General features: G+C 36.4%; 1 protein-coding gene and 1 long non-coding RNA gene across 2 annotated transcripts in view; one reads left to right on the top strand and one right to left on the bottom strand.

Annotated features, from left to right (window-relative positions):
• The first annotated feature begins 1814 nt into the window (after positions 1–1814).
• LOC109106854 (BMP/retinoic acid-inducible neural-specific protein 3-like) overlaps positions 1815–23483 on the top strand; it is a 52648-nt gene continuing 30979 nt past the window's right edge. Inside the window, 4 exon segments of the mRNA XM_042718541.1 lie at positions 1815–2086; positions 9454–9644; positions 11061–11242; positions 18597–18702. Coding sequence (XP_042574475.1) covers positions 1815–2086; positions 9454–9644; positions 11061–11242; positions 18597–18702 — 751 coding nt within the window.
• LOC109106856 overlaps positions 2085–23483 on the bottom strand; it is a 61392-nt gene continuing 39993 nt past the window's right edge. Inside the window, exons 2-5 of the long non-coding RNA XR_006154030.1 lie at positions 5244–5408; positions 4281–4397; positions 3850–4155; positions 2085–2956 (exon numbers count right to left, since the gene is read on the bottom strand). This is a non-coding gene — a long non-coding RNA (uncharacterized LOC109106856). The remainder of the gene's footprint in view (positions 2957–3849; positions 4156–4280; positions 4398–5243; positions 5409–23483) is intronic.

Below are 23483 nucleotides of genomic sequence, written 5' to 3'. Positions count from 1 at the left end.
GAAGATGGAGGGAAATGAGTAAATATATAAACCAATATATAATGTATATACACAGACAGAGAGACAGACAGATGACATGCAATGGCTAAAATCACATAAACACTTTTATCACCAACAAATAGCATGGCATTTACCTCTCTGAGGGAGCAGTTAAAACTAGACCTCAGTAAAATTGCATGCTGTGATGAATGTGCTGTGTACAGATGTTGTACACCATGTACTGTTTGCTCGCACTGTTAATTTAATTTATTATGTCTTGTCTCTTATATTTGCTTATACCTGGTTTGGCATTTGCAATTTTTAACAGTAATGTACAGTAACGTGGGTGTATTCTTAGTGTAAAATACATTTGATTTTATTCTGTTGTTCTTCTAATACACTCTCTATTTAAAGGTTTATCAATTTAATGAAAGAAATTAATTATAAAAATAAATAAAAAATCTCCTGCAAATTGAATAATCAAAGTTATTATAGCATAACCAATTTAAAAAATTTTAATTGACTGACAACCCTATTATTAAGTAGTAAAAGTAATATTAACAATAAATACATAGCAATAAAATAATAATAATAATAATAATAATGTATTTTCCCTTTCAGAAACCACAAGAGTTGGCCACATTATTACAAGAATAAAAAGAAGAAAATGAAACGGAAAAGAAAGACAATGGGATAAATTGCTAGAAAGAACAAAGAAACAAAATGATGAAAGATATAAAAAAGACTAAAAGAAATGCAATAGCACAGAATTAGATATATCAAGATGAGGCCATGAGAGGATTGCAGAGTATAAAACAAGTGAGATGAGAGAAAAAAAAAAAAAAACTGAAGAGTAGAAGAAATATATTTTGCTGGAGGAATGGGCATAATTACATTTAGTATATTAGAACTACACAACTGAGTGAGGAAATAAGATGTTCTCTTAGGAAGCAATAGGGGGAAAACATGGGGAAATCATCTCTGGTGACCTGATGGCCGTTCCTAGTTTAATGAATTGTGTTGAAGAAGGCTATGCTGGGTAAATTAAACTTATTCCTGTACATACGAGGTCCTATATACACTCTATATGGTTATTGGCTGTTTCGAGACCGCTTTTATGTTTCATACTCTCTGTTCAATCTCTAATTGCCTTTTTAAAAAACTACCAATAGTCCCTTGCTGCAGTTAGAAGCGAGCACAAGGTAGTTCATACATCATTAGGAATCCAAACCCGCATTTAGTCCTTTAGAAAATTCATTTTCAGCTCACATTTGAAGAAGAAATATAAAGGAATGTCAGGGAATGGAACTAATCATTTGATACTGTATGCATCAGTGCATGAAGGCATCACCTCCCACAAAACCAGTGTCTACCTGCACTTTACATAATCAATGTGAACTCATTAATATAAGTGTCCTTCGTGAATCTTGTTTTTTTTTTACATGCATGTCAAGCATTATTTTCAAGGTTGCGTTTCTCCCCAATGCTGCTGGACTCAACAACAGGAAACTAAAATACAAAAAGCTCATCTTATCAAAAACAGTAAACTAAAGTAAGTGTGTGATAGTGCCAGCTGTGTTCGCTATACTTCAACACACAAAAGTGTGTGTGTGTGTGTGTGTGATACAGCCAGCTGTGTTCGCTATATATACTTCACTGTGGTCTCTTTATAAAAGACTTAATTTCTGCTTTAGGATCCTAAATTGAACACACACAAAAAATAAATTGTTATGTCAATGTTCATCATCAAAGCCTTACTGTTCTTCTTCTCTTCCTGTGTGTTCAGGTCAAAGGGATTGGCAGAAGAATGCTGGCGCCAGGTGCCCAGGGGCAGGATGGCGTTGTGTTGGCAGAGAGCTACGGTTGTTAGATGGTTCCTCTTGATGCTCCTGTGGCACTGGGCACCTCTGGGCCCACTGAGCTGGTTTCTGGCTCTGGCTGAGCGTCTGGACCAGAAGACCTCACCGTTCTCTTCTATCTCCGGCCGGAGCAGCGGCCAGCTGGACTGGCTCCTGTCTGATAAGGGGCCCTTCCATCGCTGTCCAGAATACACCGAGTTCAAAGAACGCTTCCAACAAGGCTTCTCCACACGCTACAAAATCTACAGGTTTGTGCTGTGATGATTATATTATTAGTTGAAAATACTGGATGGATATTCAAAATTGACATATGAGAAATCATGTGAAAATTCATATAAAATGAACTCTGATTCAATCAAAAAACTCTGAAGCCAATTTTCTCAGATTCACTACTGCCGTTCTAGTGCAATAGTTATGAACATCAGCAGAACAGTTCTTTAGTCTATTATGATTTTAAAAACTGTTTTCTTAAAACTAAAACTTTCTTTTGACAAAGAATTAGTTGCAGAGAAAGTATTTGTGTGTAAATTACAGTGGTGCATAAATTATTCTAAATGTACAAATCAAACTTACTCAGAATCCAGACCATTTCTGACACAGATTTCCATTTTCCACTAATTGCTTTCCATTACTTCTCTGCATGCGGGGAGAGAAAATCATGCAAAGCAGTGAGATTGATCATATCAGTGTTAGCTTACAGAATCAGGGGGGAAAATCAGCAGAACATGGTAAAACAGGTTAAATGCACTTGACTACACTCTTAGTTGTAGATGAAAACTTCATAAAACTAGAAAAACTTTGTGAATGAAAGGAGTATGGATTTGGCAGCAACCAGTAGTGCTTTCTGCAGAACAGTGTGGGTACAGATTTCGTGCAGACAAACTGACCTTTCGCCAGTCATGTGACAGATCAAATAAACCAGGAGTCCTGACAACAACAAAGCAGGAGAAAATGAAAAAATACTGACGGCTCAGTTGTGATGAGGCATGGATCTGTTTAATCTGATGCAGCCCATGGTGTTGATATTGTTGGTGAGTGGACAGGTGCAGTCACGTAGCAGAAAAGGGCCATCGTGCATACAGCAAAGACTTCATCCTCTCTGATGCTGCCTGCAGTTGCTAAAACATCCAAGACAGTGGAACGACACAATGTTTACATAGTTTACATTTTCCATTTGCATTGATCCATAAATGATGATCCCCTTCTTAAAATATAAAGACAGTAATATAATTATTTACATGTATAAAAATAAAAATGATGTGTAGAAAAACATACACTATAGCTGTTCAAGAGTTTGTGGTCAGTAATATTTATCACCATTACTTTAATGATAAAATAATTATTTTATTCAACAAGGATGCATTACATTGCTCAGAAGTGACAGTAAATGCATTTATAATGTTATAATTCTTATATGTTCTTTTAAACTTTATATGCATCCAAGAATCTTGAAAAAATGGTTTCAACAAAAATAGCAGCACATCTGTGTTCAGCACTGATAATACTAATAAATGTTTCTTGAGCACCAAAGCAGCATATTAGAATGATTTTTGACAGCATTTTGTATTTCTGACTGCATAACAGACATCTTTCTAATTATTATTATTTTTTTTTTCATTTTCATTTTTTAATTACCAACCCAAAACTTTTGAATGGTAATGTAAAATGATGGCTGTCAATAAATTATTTGTTTTTATAAATGTAATAATTTAAATATTTTTCACAGTTTGAAAACCCCTGTACCCTGTTCCCTAGGATTCAAACCTGTGACCTTGGCGTTGATATCGCCATGCACAGCAACACTCATCATTATTCTGAAAAGTGCAACACATCAGTAGCAACACTGTGGTGATTATTCAGCTGTTGACCTGTTTTAATTACATGCACCCGGCATCATTCATTCAGTACAGTGCATTTTAATTATCGATCGCTACACATTCATTCCACTTCATGTCAAAAACACACACACAACAGGAAGGAAGGGTGTGTTTGGTGCGTTACTGTGGCTGACCTCAGATCTGCCAGGGGAGTTTGGCCTTTTTGCCTGCTTCCTTTGTCCCCCGCTGGTGCGTAGCCGACTCTGTCCGACGCTCTCCGCCTGCCGAATTCAGAACCCAGCATGCCTACAGCAGCTGGGCAGAGAAAGGCCCACGGAACTGTGATGGACTCAGTGAGGGGGAGACGAGCCTCTGCCAGCGTGGTTTGAAAGGCTGTCCTGCAAGCCAAAGAGTCTGTGTAGGTGTTTGGGTGTAGGCGAGTCTTCTGTATGCACCTCACAGTTCAGAGGCATTGTGTAAACAGCATCACTGACCTCACACTGCAAAGACAGGGGCTTCAGCTGGACACTGCATTCACTCTTTTTGATATGATAACAGATAAGGATTTCTAGAAAGAGAAACTGGGTTGCACATCACAAGAGGAGAACACCAGCAGGCACTGTACCTTTTACTGCTTCCTTGGGCACAGCTCCCCTCTGGGGCTTAACATTGCACCAAAGGATCCCCGGCAGAGTGAATTCTATGGTCTTTAGTCATACTGCCAGCTCCGATGGGGAATTTTCTGTTGTGAATGGAGAGATATGTGCGCTCACATTAGTTTTCTTTGTTCCGAGGCTTTAGCAGCAGTTGACATTTACATTCAGAAGATATTCGAAATGGAAGCATCTGTGAGCTCAATAAAAGTAAATACCCGATCAAAGCACAGATATGTTTAAAAGAGAGAACTTGTATAAGTAATGTTTTTAGTTTCAGTCATTGTAGAAATGCTTTATTACTCGTTTAGCATAATTCATTTATGGTAATACTTGACAATTATGCTCACTAATATTAGTTCATTCATTATGTATCATGAACTAATAATGGAAAATACAGCATTTGTTAGTCTAGGTTCATTCTGATTTCTACATATACTAATGCATTTTGTATAAATTTAAATAAGTTGTATAAATTAGCATGAGTTCATGGGTTATGAATGAACATGAATAACTAACAAGGAATATTATGTTTAGAAATGAACATTAATTTAGATTAATCAATGGTGTAAAGTTCATATTACCCACTGCAATATCAAACCGAACCTGTTGTTCAATGTTACCTAATTTACTCTAAAAGCATTATTGTCCAGTATGTGGTTTACTGAATATTTGGCTGTTCATGTGATGGTCATGTGAATTAGCCTACATCATTTATTATTATTATTTTCTTTACATAAATTATTCATATACTTTTTAATTAATTATTTGTATTATTTTATTATAATTTATTTTTAATTTTTCAGTACTATCTATTTATCTGTAAAACCATTCTTGACAAGGAAAAATGATAAAATAAGGAATAATAATCATAAGGAATACTACTACAAGAAACATATTTATGATGATGGAAGAACCATGACGCACTACCCTACCCATGTGGAGCCTTGGGATGATGTAGTAGCTCCCATTCGTGGTATTATCTGTAGACCATCACACCAATGGTGCTGCACAATGTGACGGCAAAGACAACCAGCGGGGAGCTGCTCCGTAGGGATTTAGTAACCTGGTAGCAGCTGGTTTCCAAAGGCAACGAGTATCTGCAAAAGAAATCAAACACAAAGATGTGTGTAAGCTATAAGCAATTGAGACAGAATGTAATTTAATGTTTTCATGGGAAACACAAAAGATGAATTGTGTCATGCAGGTGACGCTGATCCACGTTGTAGAATTAATAAGCCAAATGGATGGAAAACTCGGAGATGCTCATGTGGAATTATAATGGGGGGGGCATACAGGGGTTTGAAAAGAATCGCTTTTGTGTTCCGTTGACTTGATGCAATTTACCACTTCAATCACTCTCCTAAGGATATTTCAGAAGCATTTGATAAACATTGCCTGAGCTTCCACAAATTGAGTCAAATTTAATTCTTTATGTTGATGTTTGCAGTGCAAAGTTTTTGCTGAGCAGTTTCATTTTGTTTTTGCATTGTGTAGTTCTGGGTTTTGCTGAAAGCATGATTTTTTTTTCTTTTCCATTTCTTATTTGGTTAACTGTGGCAACTAATCCTTCTTTAAAAATCTATAGTTAAAGCTGCTTTCATAATACAATGCAGCCCCTGGAGGGAGGGTCTCCTAAGCTTATTTTCTATATGATGCCCTCAAAAAAGCAGCATGTGCCAATGTTTTAGTTCACTAAACAGAAGCCTTTTAAGTTTTGCATGAAACAGAGGGTTTAAAGAGAAAAATAAAAAAGAGAGCAAAGACAGAATGGGACATTCAGACAGATTGTGACATTTTAAGATTTTGGCTGAATAGGTGAACAAACTGTTTAGAGTGATTCAATCACCATCTGTTGAAAATGTGGCATCTTTTCATTTCAGGTTTATTTTCAGAACATATAAAAATTGTTGAGACAATAATTATAAATCTTCAATTTGGGTCCAGATTCCACACTGAAAAATGTGAAAATGTGCTGTTGTTACCTCAAGCAGTTATTTCTACCTGACCTGACCTTAAATTACTTTATTGTGTAATTAATATAGTCAGGCCAATTTAATCAATAAATAAAACTTTAGATGTTAACACATGAAGCATATTTTAGATTACCTGACAAAAAAATTTTTCAACAGTGGCGTGAAAACAGAAAACAGGAAAATATCTAAATCTGAAATGCAATTTAAGAGGAAGTGAACAAAAGTAAAACATCGGACATTTCTGTAAAGGGTTCAGTAAATGTCTCAGTGTCTGCAGTTGAGAAGGGAGGCAATATATCATACTTACAGTACTTTAGTTGACAATAAGTTCCTATTTTATTTTATAGATACAAAAGTCCAGATGCACTGGGAACAAATATTTCTCAGAATCTCTGAGAACCTGATAGTCTGTCACTCCAATCAAATTCATGTCAGTTCTGATCTGATTTCATACTGAGGTAAAGTGTGAAGGTCATTAGAGTGAACATGATGTCCATGGAACTGAATGTCCACCCACTGCAGGCAAAGAAGTACACACATCTTGAAGGGATACAGCCTTAAAAATCACTGAAATGTTCTGTGAGGAACCCAAAAATAGTTCTTCTGCAGCATTGCTCTGAAAACACCCTTTTGGAATCTTTTCAGAGTGTTATTAACCTAGAAATACAAATTCTGTCATTGACTCACCAATGTTGTTCTAAACCCTTTCTTTGTTCCATGGAGCAAAAGATTAATCTTTTGTTGAATAGCCTGGCAATTCTTTGCATATAATAAATGGGAATATCTATAATATTTGAAAGACACCATAAAACTATCATAAAAGTGATCCATACTGCTCTATATCCCAAGTCTTCTGCAGTCATCAGAAAGCTTTATGAGATCATTTTAAGTGGTTATTCACTGAAAATCTTGACATCCATTCTCACTGGCTTTTTCATAAGAAATAGGCTGATTCATGAGCTAATCAGTTATTTAGAAACTTAATCAATCATTTGATCCTAATGGAGGATCATCAGTGAATAACAACTAAAATGTTAGCCTGATCATCACAAAACGCTTCAAATGAGTTTGAATATAAAGCAAGAGCTATGTAAGATGTTAAATTATGATTTTTTTTCTCTCTCTCTCCATTTTATATGGAGCTAGACAGTCCCAAGAATTGTTCACTTTCATTATATGGAAAAGAATCATGATGATATTCTCAAAACAGACTTCATCTTCCACAAGGAAAAAGATGAGAATAAACAAAAATTAAGAAAGTATTTTAATTTTGGGTTGAACCACCCATCATACTCTCATGGCAATTCACTATTTTATGTTTTGGTGTTTGAATTTTGTCATCTCATTCGTTCATTTTTGTTTGATCTGCTTAAGCCCCACTGAGGGTTAGGTTCAGGGCTGGACCTTCATGTTTGCTTTTTTCAAGCTAATTCATATGAATTTCCCACCAATTTGCCAAAACAAAATTAGTTTTGAACTATCGCTTCCACCCATCTTAAGCTCCCTCTCTTAAACCACCATAACCAAAAACAAATCTTCACAACTGTCATCACACATCACACACTTTCAGTGTGTTCTTATGACGTTTAAATATATCTAAATAAAGTCGTTCTCAATATTATATCAGCTGGAGTTTCAGGAATTTGTATTTTCTTTTAAAATTGGAAGACCTTAAGGCACCAAACTAGAAAAAAAATCTAATTAGAACATTTAGCACGGTGCTCCTGGTAAGTAAGATACAAGCTAATTTCAATGTAAAATCAGAGCATCTGCTACTTGACTCTGAAAACAAAAAAGCTCTTGGTGCACAACACAACACTTCATCTCATTAACATCATTGCTCTAAAACAACACATTAATGGCTACTTGACAAGTAATATATATACAGTATATTGTTCTAGAAAATCATTTTCTTCTAGAGGAAATGTTTAATTGTCTCAAATTAGCGAGGTAGTGTTGTGAGGCACCTATTATTGTGCTGAGCACAAACACGGCTGCAGAATGCACCGCCAGCACAGGTTCACAAGGGAAAAGATAGAGACTCTAATTGCTATTCAGATTTCCCCTCTATCATTCACCAAACCATCCACCATCCACGCGGAATTCTAAAGTAGTAACAATGACTTTGCTATTCAGTCCACCACTGAGCAGAGGACAGAGCCTTCATTATATGCATCCGATAAAAGCTTGTGTCTGTTTTAATGAGTGAAAAGTTTAAGAGGTGAAGACCTATTTTCATAGAGCGCACCTGCCGTCCTCTGCTTGATTGGCAGGCTCATACAAACGAGCCAGAAGACCCAGTTTCAATCCAGCAGAGTGAGGTGTTGCAGATCAGCAGTTCTCTCTTTCGGGCGTGCGTGTGTGTGCTGTACAGATGCAGCCTGCAAGTTAAAACTCGATGCAGAAACCAGCTGAAAAACTAAAGTTACCACTTACTATTGGCTGACAGGCATGATACAAACAACGAATACATGAAGTTAAATTACGATGAGCCTATGCAATGATACCCAGGTGCGGTGGCCCCCTAATCAGGGAGTATTAAAAAGTTGAGCATTTTGGGTGATAGTGTCCCACTCCCCAGCAGAGTTCCAGGTGCTCTCGGCTGGTGCTAAAGCCCTTTAATTAAGACCATCTATCATCATTAGCTTATGGTCGGACAACCACTGCTTTCGTTAATTAACTCTTAGAGATTCTCACAAACCGTATTAAGCCCAATAGGCGATTCCTTTGGGTAGCGTCTTCACAGAAGCATAAGCTTTCTTCTATGTACAGAACCCCAGGAAAACAGTGACTGGGACTGTTATTGGTTTTATGAAATGCATATACAGTAGTTACAGAGAGTGTTCTGAATTATATATACTGCATGTAGGAATGATGTTAGAGTTACAAAAGCCGTCAAAAGTTGCATCTTGTAAGCCGTATTGTGTTTATGAACCCGAATCGTGTTCGCCCTGCATTACAATGAGATGCATCAATATTCAGCACCATGCAATATTTATGCATGCTTAGCCTTATTTTCTGCTGATATCAGCATTTTCTTTTGCTCTCGTACCTTGCGCACACATATAGATGTGCGGTTTTCTGTTCTACCAATGGCCGATGAAACATAATGGGTTCTGAAATCCGCTATGTGCATTAAAGCACTTACTGTGTTTGTTTTGTCTCGCAGGGAGTTTAGTCACTGGAAAGTGAACAGCTTGGTGACAGAGAAGAGAGACTTCTTCAAAGCCCCGCTGCCTTTGGCGCCCGAGTTTTTACGCAACCTCAGGCTTCTGGGGAGAAGGCCGAGCCTTCAGCAGATCCATGAAAATCTGATCAAGAAATATGGCACTCATTTCTTGGTATCAGCCACATTGGGAGGTAAGCCAATATTTAATGAAATCTATGCTAAAGGTGAATTTGAAAAAGTTTTAACAAGAGATCTTGGAACCATATTCTGTAAAACTTGTATATGGGTAGTTTTAATCAACATCATGATTAGAGGTCAAAATACATGTGAATGTAAAAGAGAAAGAGTTTATGTCTGATTATCACTTCTTTTAAGTCTTTTACCTTTCTATTTTCATCTTTTTTGCCTTAATGGTGCTGTGGTGTGACAAATTATTTTTTAGGTGCAACTATTCCATGTACTTTCTAAATATTAGCTCATAAAGGCTAAAGGCATAGTAAAAGGATGAGCAAAATTTTGTTTAAAATGTTTAATCAACTGCCCATATACAATGCATTTATATAAGGCATGTTGTACTTCATTATATTTTTATTAAAAATTGTGAGCACAGTAATATGCAATGCAATGTATTATAATTCCTATGTAAAAGTCACACCTTTAAAAAAATCTTAAAACACAATATATTGCATATTGTGTCTTAAATAATGTTTTTATGTATTATAGCAGCAATTTGTAAGAACATACTGAGGTATATTACAAATCATGATAATAGATTAAGAATTCAGTGCATTATAGACTTTCCAGCTAAAATAAAATAAAATAAAATAAAATAAAATAAAATAAAATAAAATAAAATAAAATAAAATGCACATATTTACTATCCATACACTAAGTCAGACATCCTTGGCATGAGTTTAGTCATAATCAGACAGTATTTTTCTCTTCTCCCTCTGGCACCCACACAATAAATAGGGCAATATGTCCCAGTGGTGGATTCAAACCTTTCAATATGTCTCTAGCAAAATGTTGCACGTTACCGACACTAATTATGATGTCATTTATTGGTGGATGTATGAAGTGAAGCTGCAGAACTTCAGAGACAGGGGAGACGAATGAAGTGGTAAAGCTACAATGAATGCTGGTAATTAACAACTCAAAGCAAAGGAAACGGGGGGACCGTGCTGTTGCTTGCATACTAATCAGACTGAAATAAATAACACCACTCAAGTTCCATACATAAAGGTACAGGAGACGCTCCTCAACCCAGACAACAACATTTATCTGAATTTCAGGCTTAGACTCAGATCAAAAATAGCATTTACTATAAAAAAAAATCTAAAATTGATCTTCAGAAGAACTGTGTGGTTTTAACAACCTCCCTTCGGGATAAACTCTCTTTCGTGTGTGCCCTTTACCTTCCTTCAAAATCGTTATTTCTTCTTTGCCTTAACTTCTGTGAATCATATTTAACAAATCCGTGAAAAACTTGTGAGGCATATGTTAGTACACTTTGACAGTACAAACAGAACTCACTGTCATTTTGATGAACATTGTCTTCGGACATATATTTCATCTCATGGTTTGGTTTCTGCATCTATCTTTCCTAGGAGAGGAGTCACTCACGATCTTCTTGGACAAACAGAAGCTGAGCAAAAAGTCAGAGGGCAATGGAAACAGCTCCGTGGTCTCCCTAGAAATCTTGCACCAGTTGGCAGCATCATACTTCACAGACAGAGAGAGCACCCTGCGAAGACTCCACCACCTGCAGATCGCTACATCTGCCATCAAGGTAACAAACAACACAACTTCTTCCTGTTTGATCCAACCTAGACTCACTTGAATAAATTGTCTGTGGCCACATTTCTGCAAAATGGTATTATGCTGCCTCTTGCTAAAATGTTCAGTTGGTGGCACTGAGAGCATGTTTAGTTTTCTCTAAAGCAGATGAATGTGAATCTGGCAACATGAATTGTATTATTTTGGTTGTTGCATGTATTACAGCAGTTTGGAAATAAAACGTCCAGTGAGAGGGGCTAGAAGATTAATGCTTTATCGCTCTTGAAAACCTAACTGATATAGCTAGTTTGCTTCAACAAGTATTTGTCCTGTTTTATGGAGTGTTGCAACTCTAAACCTGACGCTCCACATTGCAAGTGCAATGCTGTACCTGGTGAGCTAATGAGAAAGTTTACTACATCAGAAAAGCTATACATATGGAGGTAGTTATGTGCTGCTAATATTTTTTTTATTATTATTATTTAATAATTGATAATCTGCCCCTGTAATTATAATGTGTGTGTAAAATAAATAAAGGTAACAGTTTACTTAAAGCCTTTACGTTTAATGCATTATAAAGTAGTTTTAATGCATTATGCCTTGTAATGCACCTTATAATGCATTATACTGTACAATCTCCTAAATAACTGTAACCACATTATAACACTTATCAATTCATTGTTACACAATTAATTTTAAATTCAGTTATAATTATTTACGACAAGTTATAATTTATTACAACACACATTATGAATAATCATAATGCATTATACCCTTTAATAATAACTCTTTATAATGCATTATACATAAGGGCGCTTTAAGTAAAGTGTAACTGAAATGTAAGTTGTTTGAGTATTTTACTGCCACTGGTAGTGCTTTTAAAATATGCAATGCATTTTATGTATAAGTAGTGAAGGTGAAGTAGTGAAGGTGAAGGCATGTTTTTTTTTTTTTTTTTTTTAAATCAACCTGTTGGTTTGATTTAAGCTATTAATTCAAATCTGTGTATTTTAAAAGTTTTCCTGTTCTCTGTTGTTTCTCTATGCATGCTGAATACCCCTTATCAATTGGATCTGTACTAACTTCTACTGTTCTAGGAGTTTGAGATGTATGTTTGTTGCCATGGTAAATCTTCAGCAATTAGGGCCGCAATGCCATTTCCATGATGTGTCAAGTGGTTCTCGGTCTTACTCACAGCTGCTGAGTGGGTGTAGAAATGCTGGTGACTGCAACATCATGATTCCTTCAGAGGGAGCTCTGCATGAAATTATGCTGCTGAACTGAGACAAATATCATTGACTTTCAATCAAGATATGCACCTGCATGCATACAATTACAGTTTTATATAAGAATTCTTTCTGTTGGGGTAGGAGATGCTTTTGCAAATTCCCCTAAAGCATATTTCTCACTTGCTAAAAGATTCTAACACGTTTTGCATTTATGTACCACCTACTTTTTTTAATACTTAAGACTGCTTTACAGTGTAAGCAAGAAAAAAGTGATGACAAAATGATCTTTTGTTAATTTGTTTATAAGTTTTTGCTTAGTATTTATAAAATACTAATTACATCAACACATTTTTACTGCAATCGATCCATAGCACACTCACCAAAGTTGCAAAAGCTGATCATGCAATTTTCCTGATGCACTATACTGTGATTGTCTTTCGTCAGTCACTCTAATGCTGGCTAGACAAAATGAAATATGCTATTTTCAAGTTTTGTCAAAGCCAATCTTTCTACATACTGCATTTATTCCTATGACGAAGATGGCAATGAAATGAAAGCAAGATGGCACAGGAACAGGAGCGGTGGCTCTGTTGGAAGATAATGACTTTCTCTTTGGGCTGTGATGTGCTTTTCATTAGCCTGAGCTTTCCCTGTACAACATCGGCTGAGAAGTTCAACTGAACACATACAATTTCATTTCAATATGACCATGGACATAGAGAGTCATCTGCATTTATATGCAGCAAATATGCTCTTGATGTGAAGCTCTTTGGATCGGCATTACAAAATACATCACGCTTTTCAAATTAGCATAGACGTAACATTTTGTAAACATATTAAAAAATATCCTGCTTGTGCATGAGAAAAGTGTCCATGGTAACAATAAAGGGCACTTTGTGACAGACAGACCTCATCAAATCATATCGGTGAAATTGTTTTGGTGTACACCTCTAAAGTGCTTTCAGAGAGCCCTCTAACATCACTTTAGAAAGCAGTCTGTCCTGCCAGGTGTGTTTGTCAGGGGAGAGCTAATGAGACATTGCGGGGCTATAGGGCCCACCTTTGACTGCTTTCTTCCTGCACCCTGTGTGCAAATCAGCCTGATGAATTGGGCACCACAGCAGAACTGGGTTATAGCGGGCTCATCAATAATGCCATAAAGAATGATCAATTACACCCTCCGCTCAGAAACGAAGAGATAAAGCACACCAGGAAGCAGCTTCTGGGGGACATCACTTTGCCTTCGTGTAATCAGATACCACTTAAGACCAAAAATAGCCTGAGATCCCAAGGCAGGTTTACCAGTGATCAGATTTTGCAAGAACAAACAGTCTTGAGATTAGCTGGTCTTCATGGATCAACAAGACTCTGTCGGCTCAACGGTAACATTTACACTGCTTTGGAGATTCAATATCACCATTTCATAAAGTTAACCGCTCAGTCTAGATCTATAACTATACATGAAGGACTCACGCCCCTCTCTGTAATATAACCATTTGTCATAATGACATACTATTAGCAGTCACCTCTGTGTAGGACATGGAGTTATCGCCAAAGCTACAGCAGAGTACATGAGATGCATATAATTATAAAGACCATGTTAAAAGACTAGGTACATGTCATTAAAGGTGACACTTCCTTAAATGTAAGGACGTCTACTTGTCCAAAGGGTACTTGAGTAAAAATCAAAGATACTATAGCATTACACAGAATCAATGCAAACATACAAACAGCATTAGAATTTTTTTTTGGATACCATGCAGAAGAGGCAAATTTTATTATGCACAGGCACAATACGACCAGTTCAATTCCAGAAAAAAATGTCTCTGACAAGCAGATTTTTTTAGTGGATCAAAAACAAAAAGAATGTCCGGTGCCCCAATGGCTCATATGAGCCGATTCTTTTTAGTGAATCAAAGACATAGAGTGTAACCAGTTTACTAAATGATTTTTAAACAAATGGCTTTAAGCTGATTCTTTTTAGTGAAAAGAAAAAATATATATATAGTGTGCCCAGTTTACTACAATTACTATACAAATGACTATTATGAGCATTTTGTTTAATAGTGAATTAAAAACATGCAATGTCGCCAGTTTAATACTATTACCAAAAAGTGACTATGAGCTGTTTTTTTTTAATTAATCAAAAACATATACAGTAGCATTACCAGTTTGCTATGACTGCCAAACAAATAATTATTATTAGCTGTTTCTTTATAGTGAATCAAAAACATATGGCACAACCAGTTTAGTCTACAAACTTTATAACTAAACATAATCAAACATTTGACTCTTATTGTATTTTTTTTTTTTTTTACCATTATTAGCAAACAGTTGACTCTTATTGTATAGGCCAGTTCTTTTTAGTGAATCAAAAAAAGTTTGATCAGTTATTTTTAGTGAATCATCTAAAACATACTGTATAGTTAATGTCAGTTGTTGGATTGCTTTTACAAGAGTACATTGGAGTCCCATTTAAATACTTTGGTGCCTACATATGGTGATAGCTCGGAACAATCATATATGTAATGGTGACATAACTAACATGGCATTGACCGCTACAGTACTTTTTTGTAAAGGTAAATCCTAATAATTTTTTTGTCCGAGTGCAGAATGTAAATGACCACCAGTATTTAAGGGAGGGAGTTCAGAACCCTGCACCATTTATGTCAAGATCCGCCTCTAGATACCGTAGCTGGCACTGGTCAAGTGACCTGACAGTGCTGTATAATCAACATCAGCTGTCAAATTCAATGAAGCTCAGAATCTGCACTTAAAATCCTGTCACATGTCTTGAACTCCTAAACTGCTTTCAGAGCGCATCTGCAGTCTTTAGCCAACTGTGCCTTCCACAGCGGAGGCAGAGGCATTTTTGACAAATGAGTCAACTTGATATCCATTCCTCTAGCATCTCAATTGACAAAGAATAGGCTGCACTCTGTGGTCTGTGGGAGATTTTAGGGCCTGTGGATGATGTGAGATGTTACAGAAATGGAGAATGGAGAGGAGAGTACTGTACCGCAGGCATTCATTTCCTTTGTTATGCCCTTAAGAAAAGCATGCAGAGGAAGCGGTGGAAACACAGCTCCGGTAAATATAAGATCAACAGCAAAACATGACACTCTCCGAGGAGGCAGGGTGGAAAATGTGGGATTTCAGAGTTAGCTGGTTATTTTGTCAGGTATGATATCATTCCTTAAATGGATGTCAATATTAAGCGCCGCTGATAAAACAAACACACAATAGAGGAGGAAAAACAGCAGGGTGACAGGTAAACAAGAGATTTGGTTAGGCTTAGGATGGAACTGCTAGCTGTATATATGTGGGTGTACATACGTTTATTCACCAAGGATGCATTAAATTGATGTATAAAGGCTTGTAAGATTTTTATTTTAAATGTTTTATTTATCAAAAATATTAAAAAAAGAAAAAAAGAAAGAAAAACATGATTTCTGATGCATCACGTGACATTAAAGACTGGAGTAACTCCTGCTGAAAATTCAACTAACCATCACAGGAGTAAATTATATATTAAAGTGTATTTAATTTGAAAATAGTTATTTTAAATTCTAATAATATTTAACAATATTGCAGTTTTTACTGTAATTTGGATCAAATAAATGCAGCACTGGTTAGCACCAGAGACTTGTGATTAATATGATTCAATTTCATATTAAGTACAACCCTAGTTTTCTCTCTATGTATACGCTAGGCTCAGTATAGGAAAATAGCTATCACTGCAACAACATGAGCTGTTCATGCTTCAGAAAATCATCGGAATGATTTCCTCGTGAAGAATGCCGTTTTTGTGTAGACTGTTATACGGATTAGTGTCTGGTTTTATGTGTGAGGTAAACAGCCAGGAGTCCTATTGGGATCAGAGCAATTGAGCTGCAGTAAGCAATCAAAAATGACAAGTTATCTAATGAGATGCTGCAGTGGGATGGGGTGCGGAGGAGGGCATGTGTGTGACACTTCAGAAAAGAGACAGTAGTTCATAAATTAATGATAAGGCGTGCATGTGCATGGCACACATATTATGATAAATGTTGATGCTCTCGCACTAACTGTCATTATCATACAGACTTCATGCAATCTCCATGTTTCAAATGTTAGTTTACATTATCTAAAGATTTTTTTAATGTAATATTAATATTTATACATTTATGTGATAATAAATAGTGACAAGAAAAAGAGTTAATGTGAAAAATGTCATTAATCAGTGACAGTGTTGGGCGAGTTACTTCAAAAATGTAGATTGTTACTGTCTTCAACGCTGCATATATAAACAGCTTGGAAACATATTCTTCATCATAACATGACTGAAGAATATTTAAAATCCAACAGAGAAAAAACACTCAAGATAAATAGAGGTTACTCATTTGAGGGGAAACAGAGAAATGAAATATCCAAACTAATGATTATGGCGTTATGAGGACATGGTCCAAAATCCTTTGCATTTTTCTGTTGGATTAGTTTTGGATTAGCTACAGAATTTCATTTTGAGACAAAGACCTGGCAATGATGTGTAAAATCACACATTTTATGACAACTGCTGTCAAAACACACAGTGGTGCGGCGAAATTTGATAGAAAAAAAAAAAAAAGCTATCTGTGCTGGTGAAATATTTGCAAGACATTTCAGGTATATCATAGCATCTTTCAGGCTTTAAACATGGACAACATTTTGTGAATGCAGGAAATATTATTTTAATGGCATTTTTAGAGCCATCAGCTATAAAGCATGTCTTCAGAACAGAGTTATGGAATTCATAGCCAAGTTACCCTGTAAACAGAATTAATTCTGCAGAATTAGAAAACAACAACAACAACAAAAAAACAACTAGGCTACTAATAAAACATGAATGTAGTACCAATGCATTACTAACCGAAGCTACTCTAGTCATATAGTGTCTATAAGTACACATAAAAAATAATACAGATCACTTTCAATACTAAAGAGCTTATCTTATGATATAATATCCTGTTACACTCACAAACGTTTTCATTAGTGCCAATGTTTCAAGCTTTGTATTAGGCACAATTCAGTGAGCTTTGCTGAAATTCGTGAAGAGCATCAAATTGTAATTTAACAAGGTAAAAGCAAACGCTTTTTCACATCATTTGAAACCATGAATATGTTGTTGTGACATTTTGCAACACTTACTGATTTTGTGAGCTGCCAGGTTTGAAAATGGTTCTTTTGAACAGGCTCTTTGCAACGAATTGATTGAGACAAACATGTTAAAGACAGTGTTGAATTGATTAGTGAGTTAAAATTACCTTAGTCAAGCTCATTCGCTAAATCAAACATTATCACATTCACTCACGTTTCACCAGAACTGAAAAATGAATACAAAATTAATAGACTAGAGAGAGAGAAAGATATATATGCATTGTATATAAAGTGTGTGTGTGTCTAAATTATTACAATAATGCATACACACACACACACACACACACACACACACACACACACACACACACACACTGTGTCACTGTATTTTGTTGATTTATTTATTTATTGAATGATTCTTATTTGATAGTCATTGAATTTTTAATTGTTGATGCTTCCTAATGCTTAATGTATTTATCTACCAATTTACAAGTGCTTTGTCTCATTAATTAATTGATTATTGATATGTCAAGACACACTAATGGAAAGGATCCCCATTATGACCATCTATTTTGTTTTACATATACAGCCACTCAAAAAAATTAAAATAAAAAAAGCCCTGGAACATCACCCCAGTATCCCAAGTCCCAGCTGAAATGCCAGGTCAGACACACATTTTTTAGAATCATAAAAGTCTCCTTATATTTAACACTAGAGTCTGTTAACAAAACTACGCCACTGCACACGGCTCACTGCTCTCTAGATTTGAAATTAATAATGCATTGGGACCTAACACTGGAGTCTATTTCTATGGTGCTCTGCAAAGTGAGCATTTTTTGGGAGCTCTGACATGCTGAAATGGGCTTTGGTGACATTTAGATATTGACTCTGGCTTACTGCACAGGCGTGCTGGTTTGTTTTAGACAACAGCATATGCTCAGCACTCTACCGCTTCTGAAGAGGAACAAACAGGTGCATGATTTCAACGATAATAAGGCATTAAAATATCTCCTTGTTTCCTAGGTAACGGAGACCAGAACGGGGCCTCTTGGATGCAGTAACTACGACAGCCTGGATTCAGTCAGCTCCGTCTTAGTGCACAGCCCAGAAAATAAAATCCACCTGAAAGGTATGACAACTGATGTGGTCTTCAGAAGAACAACACTGCACCTATGTTTGGTAGAATTTGTATCAACTGCCCTGGTTATGTACAGTGAGAGGGTTTGTTGTTGTTGTTGTTTTTAAGATGAGCAAATAGATTTGACTGAGGCTGTTTCAAGTCCCCTAGCAGAACGATGAAGCAAATTACTTGCAGGCACACAAGTTTCAGTTGATGATTAATGCTCATGGATCCAATTCAGAATGAACTGAATAAATAAAATGGAAATTTTAAAATATAAAATAAATAAATAAATGTGACAAAAGGAAAAAAAAATAAAAATAAATAGAGTAACATGTACCTATTAATGTTAAAAATAATAAAGGAAACATAATAATTCTAATATACAAAGAAAATAAAAATATGATCTTTTAGGCCGATTCTGTGCTTTCCTACAGTATATTATTAACATTGGAGTCATTAACACACTTCAAAGTTTCAAAGGATTGTTCATCACTTAGGAGAAAGAAAACTACATCAACAAGAAACATTTATTATGGTTATTTTGGTGAAATACCTGGCACTAATTTGTTTTAAACGGACAGAAATTCTCGTCTCAAAGACTATACAATATACACAGAGACAACTATGCCTAATATTTTTTTTTTTTTTTCTTTTTACACTAGTCCATTATCATGGCACAATCTATTTCAGATAACCTTAACGGTATCTGATGACAATATATAAAAACAAAGCAAATGTAAAACTTTACAATAAGTTCCTATTAGTTAACGTTTGTTAATGCATTAACACTAAGAATTATCATGACATAGGTTACAGCATATATTATCTTTGTTAACATTAGTTAACAAAAATGCAGTTCATTGTTAGTCCATGTTAGCTCAGGTCCATTAAAGGGTTAGTTCACCCAAAAATGAAAATTAGCCTGTGTTTTACTCACCCTCAAGCCATCCTAGGTGTATATGACTTTCTTCTTTCAGATGAATCCATTTGGATTCATTGTCCTAGCACTTCTAAGCACTATCATTGTAGTGGGCAGGTGTTTATGTTCAACAGTCTAAAACACGTTAAATAAAGCAAGCACATCCATAATAAAATGTGCCTCACATGACTCTGGGGCATGAATAAAGGCCTCCTGTAGCGAATCCATTTGTTTTTGTAAGAAAAATATCCATATTTTAAATGTAATAAACACTTTTTTCTCACTTCTGCTGACTGTCATATGCAGAAGTGTTCCGGAAGATGACGTAGGATGTATGTCACGTGCATGCCGCTGAGATATGCTAGTCTAACGAGTTTAAGGAAGCAAAGTTTCCTTACTTGAATGAATGAATGAATGATGCATTTATATAGCGTTTTATTGTGTATTGTTGTACACCCAAAGCGCTTTACATCATGTGGGGGGTCTCTCCTCAACCAGCACCAGTGTGCAGCATCCACTTGGATGATGCGATGGCAGCCACAGAACAACAGCGCCAGTGCGCTCACCACACACCAGCTACAGGTGGAGAGGAGAGAGAGATAGAGCCAATCAAGTGGTTGGGGATTATTAGGAGGCTATGATTGACAAAGGCCTGGGGGGGCACCCCTACTCTTTTACGAGAAGTGCCATGGGATTTTTAATGACCAGAGAGAGTCAGGACCTCGGTTTAATGTCTCATCCGAAAGACAGTGCTTTTTGACAGTATAGTGTCCCCATCACTATACTGGGGCGTTAGGACCCACACAGACCACAGGGTGAGCACCCTGCTGGCCTCACTAACAGCAACCTAGTTTTCTCAGGAGGTCTCCCATCCAGGTACTGACCAGGCTTAACCCTGCTTAGCGTCAGTGGGTAACCAGTCTCGGGCTGCAGGGTGATATGGCTGTGGCTGTACTTTAGCAAATGAAAAACCAGTCTCCTCTTGGCTTATATCGAAATCCTCCGACATTTTTCTTTACAAATCCTCGTTTTGTGCTTCTAATTCATGACCGGCATTTTGTTTTGCTTTCTCTCAGCATTCATCACTAATCACGCAATGCCGACATCCTACGTCATCCGCCGGAACAACTTCCGTGTATGACAGATAGTGTAAGTGATAGAAAAGTGTTTGAAATATGGATATTTTTCTTACAAAAACGCATGGATCCACTACAAGAGGCCTTTAATTACCCCCCGGGGCCATGTGAGGCACATTTATTGCGGCTGCGCGCGCTTTATTTAACTTCTTTTGGACTGTTGAACAGAAACACCTGCCCACTACAATGAAGGAGCTTAGAAGTGCCAGGACAATTTTTAATATATAATTTCGATTGGATTCGTCTGAAAAGAAGAGAGTCATATACACCTAGGATGGCTTGAGGGTGAGTAAAACAGGCTAATTTTTTTTTTTGGGTGAACTAACCATTTAAATAATATTAAAAGATATAACTTTAGTTCATGTTAACTAATGTTGTTTGCTAATGTTAACTAATTACTTTACTTATTGTAGCGTGTTACCTCAAACCCTAATTGGTATATTTATATGTCAGTCAAATTTCCTGTGGGCAGTTCTTGGCCAGAATAAGTTGCAATGCGGACCAAGCCAAAAGTCTGGCTGCGACAGACTTGAGAAACTCATCACTTGCTAATAATCATACTGTCTTCACATTTTCAACAAGCAAGTAAAGAGTTATCAGAAAACAGGCATTTAGACTTGCATTAATGCACCTCACACTCTCGTGACAGCAGTGTCACCACAAGTCAGAGGTGATTGGAACAACAAAAAGAAGAGAGACAGAAACAGGACTGAAAGGAGCAAAAAGGAGGGTTTTTAAGCCTCTAGCCGTTGCTAATTATACACGTGGCCAGCACCAATTTCCACTGCCTTCTTGACATTGACATTTAAATTATCAACCCAATTAATACTGCCATCTCCTGAAGCAAGTTTCCTGCTGCCCAGATTTGGGTAACTACTTTAATGAGCTAGCCATAGGGTTCAGCACCAAAGCTTATCTTTTGCTGAGTACTTTGGGAAGAAAGTGTAGGGGGAAACAGTTGGAGAGAAAGGAGTTTGGCCTATATTTGCGCATGTTTGTATCCGTTCTTTCTGCATTCTTTCATTCATTTCTTAGGGCTTCCCTGGATATTTTCAATCAAAGTGCCATGTCCTTTTAGAGAGCAGAATGTAGACCCTTTAAAATTAGGACATCAAACCGTCAATATCATAGAAGACTGAAATAATCCAAAGGAAAGATTCACGTTCCTCTCATTCGCTTTAAAAAGAGAGAGACTGTGGAGGAGGGGGCACAAGAGCAGCCATTTAGCTGTCTCCGGTATGAAAGCCATCCAAGTCAGTCTCTTTTGTGAGGCTCCCCACACTGTTGGCTCTCTACCCAGCAGAAGCCAAAGCTTAAGACAAAGACTGCTTCTAATTACGTCTCTTGTTTTTCACAATCAGACGAATAAATACTGAGGAACACATCATAAATATTCACACTGGGAAAGGAATTCAAAAAGGCTGAATATGAAGGCAAAAGGCATTGATTCTTTCTTGAAGGATGTCAGACCTGGTAAAGCTGTGAAGAGCGTTTTCTCAGATAATATAATTAGCAGGTGTTCAGCACCCACAGCTGGGCTGTGAAATCTGAATCTTTCACTTACGTGGTGGAACGGCTTGTGGATTCATGTATTCAGCACTAAATGCTTTCATGAGTAATTCATAGGTGAGTATTGATAAGAAGGCCTTAGGAGATCACATCTAAAAAAAATAACAGAGGGGTTCTGCTCTCCAAATTATCTAGGTGGATTTTTTTACATGTTATTATCAAGGCTGAATGGGAAATTTATTAGAAATTGCAACCACATCATTTTTTTTTTTTATTAATTAACTTAGAAAAGTATGCATTAAACTGATTAAATGTGCAAGTAAACCTTATATTCATTAAATAATTCTGAAAAAAAGTATTACGTTTCCACAAGACTATTAAGGAGCACAACAGGTTTCATCATTGATGATAGTAATAAGAAGTGTTTCTTAAGCACCAAATCAGCATATTAAAATGATATTAGCATCATGTGACACTGAAGACTGGAGTAATGCCTGTTAAAATTTTAGCTTTGCCATCACAGAAATAAATTATATATAAATTATATTTTTTATATTAAAATGGAAAACAGCTATTTTAACTTGTAATATTAATTCAGAATATTACTGTTTTTACAGTGTTTTATCAAATTAATGAGTTTTTTTTTTTTTTCGACAAGATGGAAGACGGAAAGATAGAACAACTGTTCCATCTTTTTACCGCTTTGTTCCAATTGCTCAAATAATCAATCAGTTGTTTCCCGGGCAAATGTCAATTCTTCCTTTGCCTGCAATCAAAATATCTAATCAGGCAGGAGAATTCCACAATAGCTGCATTGATTCCCTGTCTGCAGCGTGCCTGCAGTTCATGACAGAGGTTTACGGCTGAATGACCTTGCCATGGAGATTGTTGGTCTTTATTCATCCCATTACGCCATTACTGCGCTGACATAGCAGACCTTACTGTCCCAAATAGGACTCCCATTACTGATGCTGTTAGAGCAGTCAGGCTGCCTGCCTCTCTGACCCACTTTAAATGCTGTCTGTTTCCCAACTCAGCCTGTCCTGTATTGCCAAGCCAAATCAGGACTGTGAAACAATAATAATGTGTCTTTATGCAGTGGTGTTTTTGATAGTCTAGAAAGCACAGGGTTTAAGAGATTTTTAAACAGATAAAAAATAAAGAAAAAGCCCTGAGTGTGATAATACACACACATACAGTATCATGTTCACAAACGGTCTACA

The sequence above is a fragment of the Cyprinus carpio genome, chromosome B2 (assembly GCF_018340385.1).
Source record: "Cyprinus carpio isolate SPL01 chromosome B2, ASM1834038v1, whole genome shotgun sequence".
Classification (NCBI taxonomy): Eukaryota; Metazoa; Chordata; class Actinopteri; order Cypriniformes; family Cyprinidae; genus Cyprinus; species Cyprinus carpio.
Note: the sequence above shows the minus strand (reverse complement) of the source record. Positions and strands in the feature narration are given on the sequence as shown.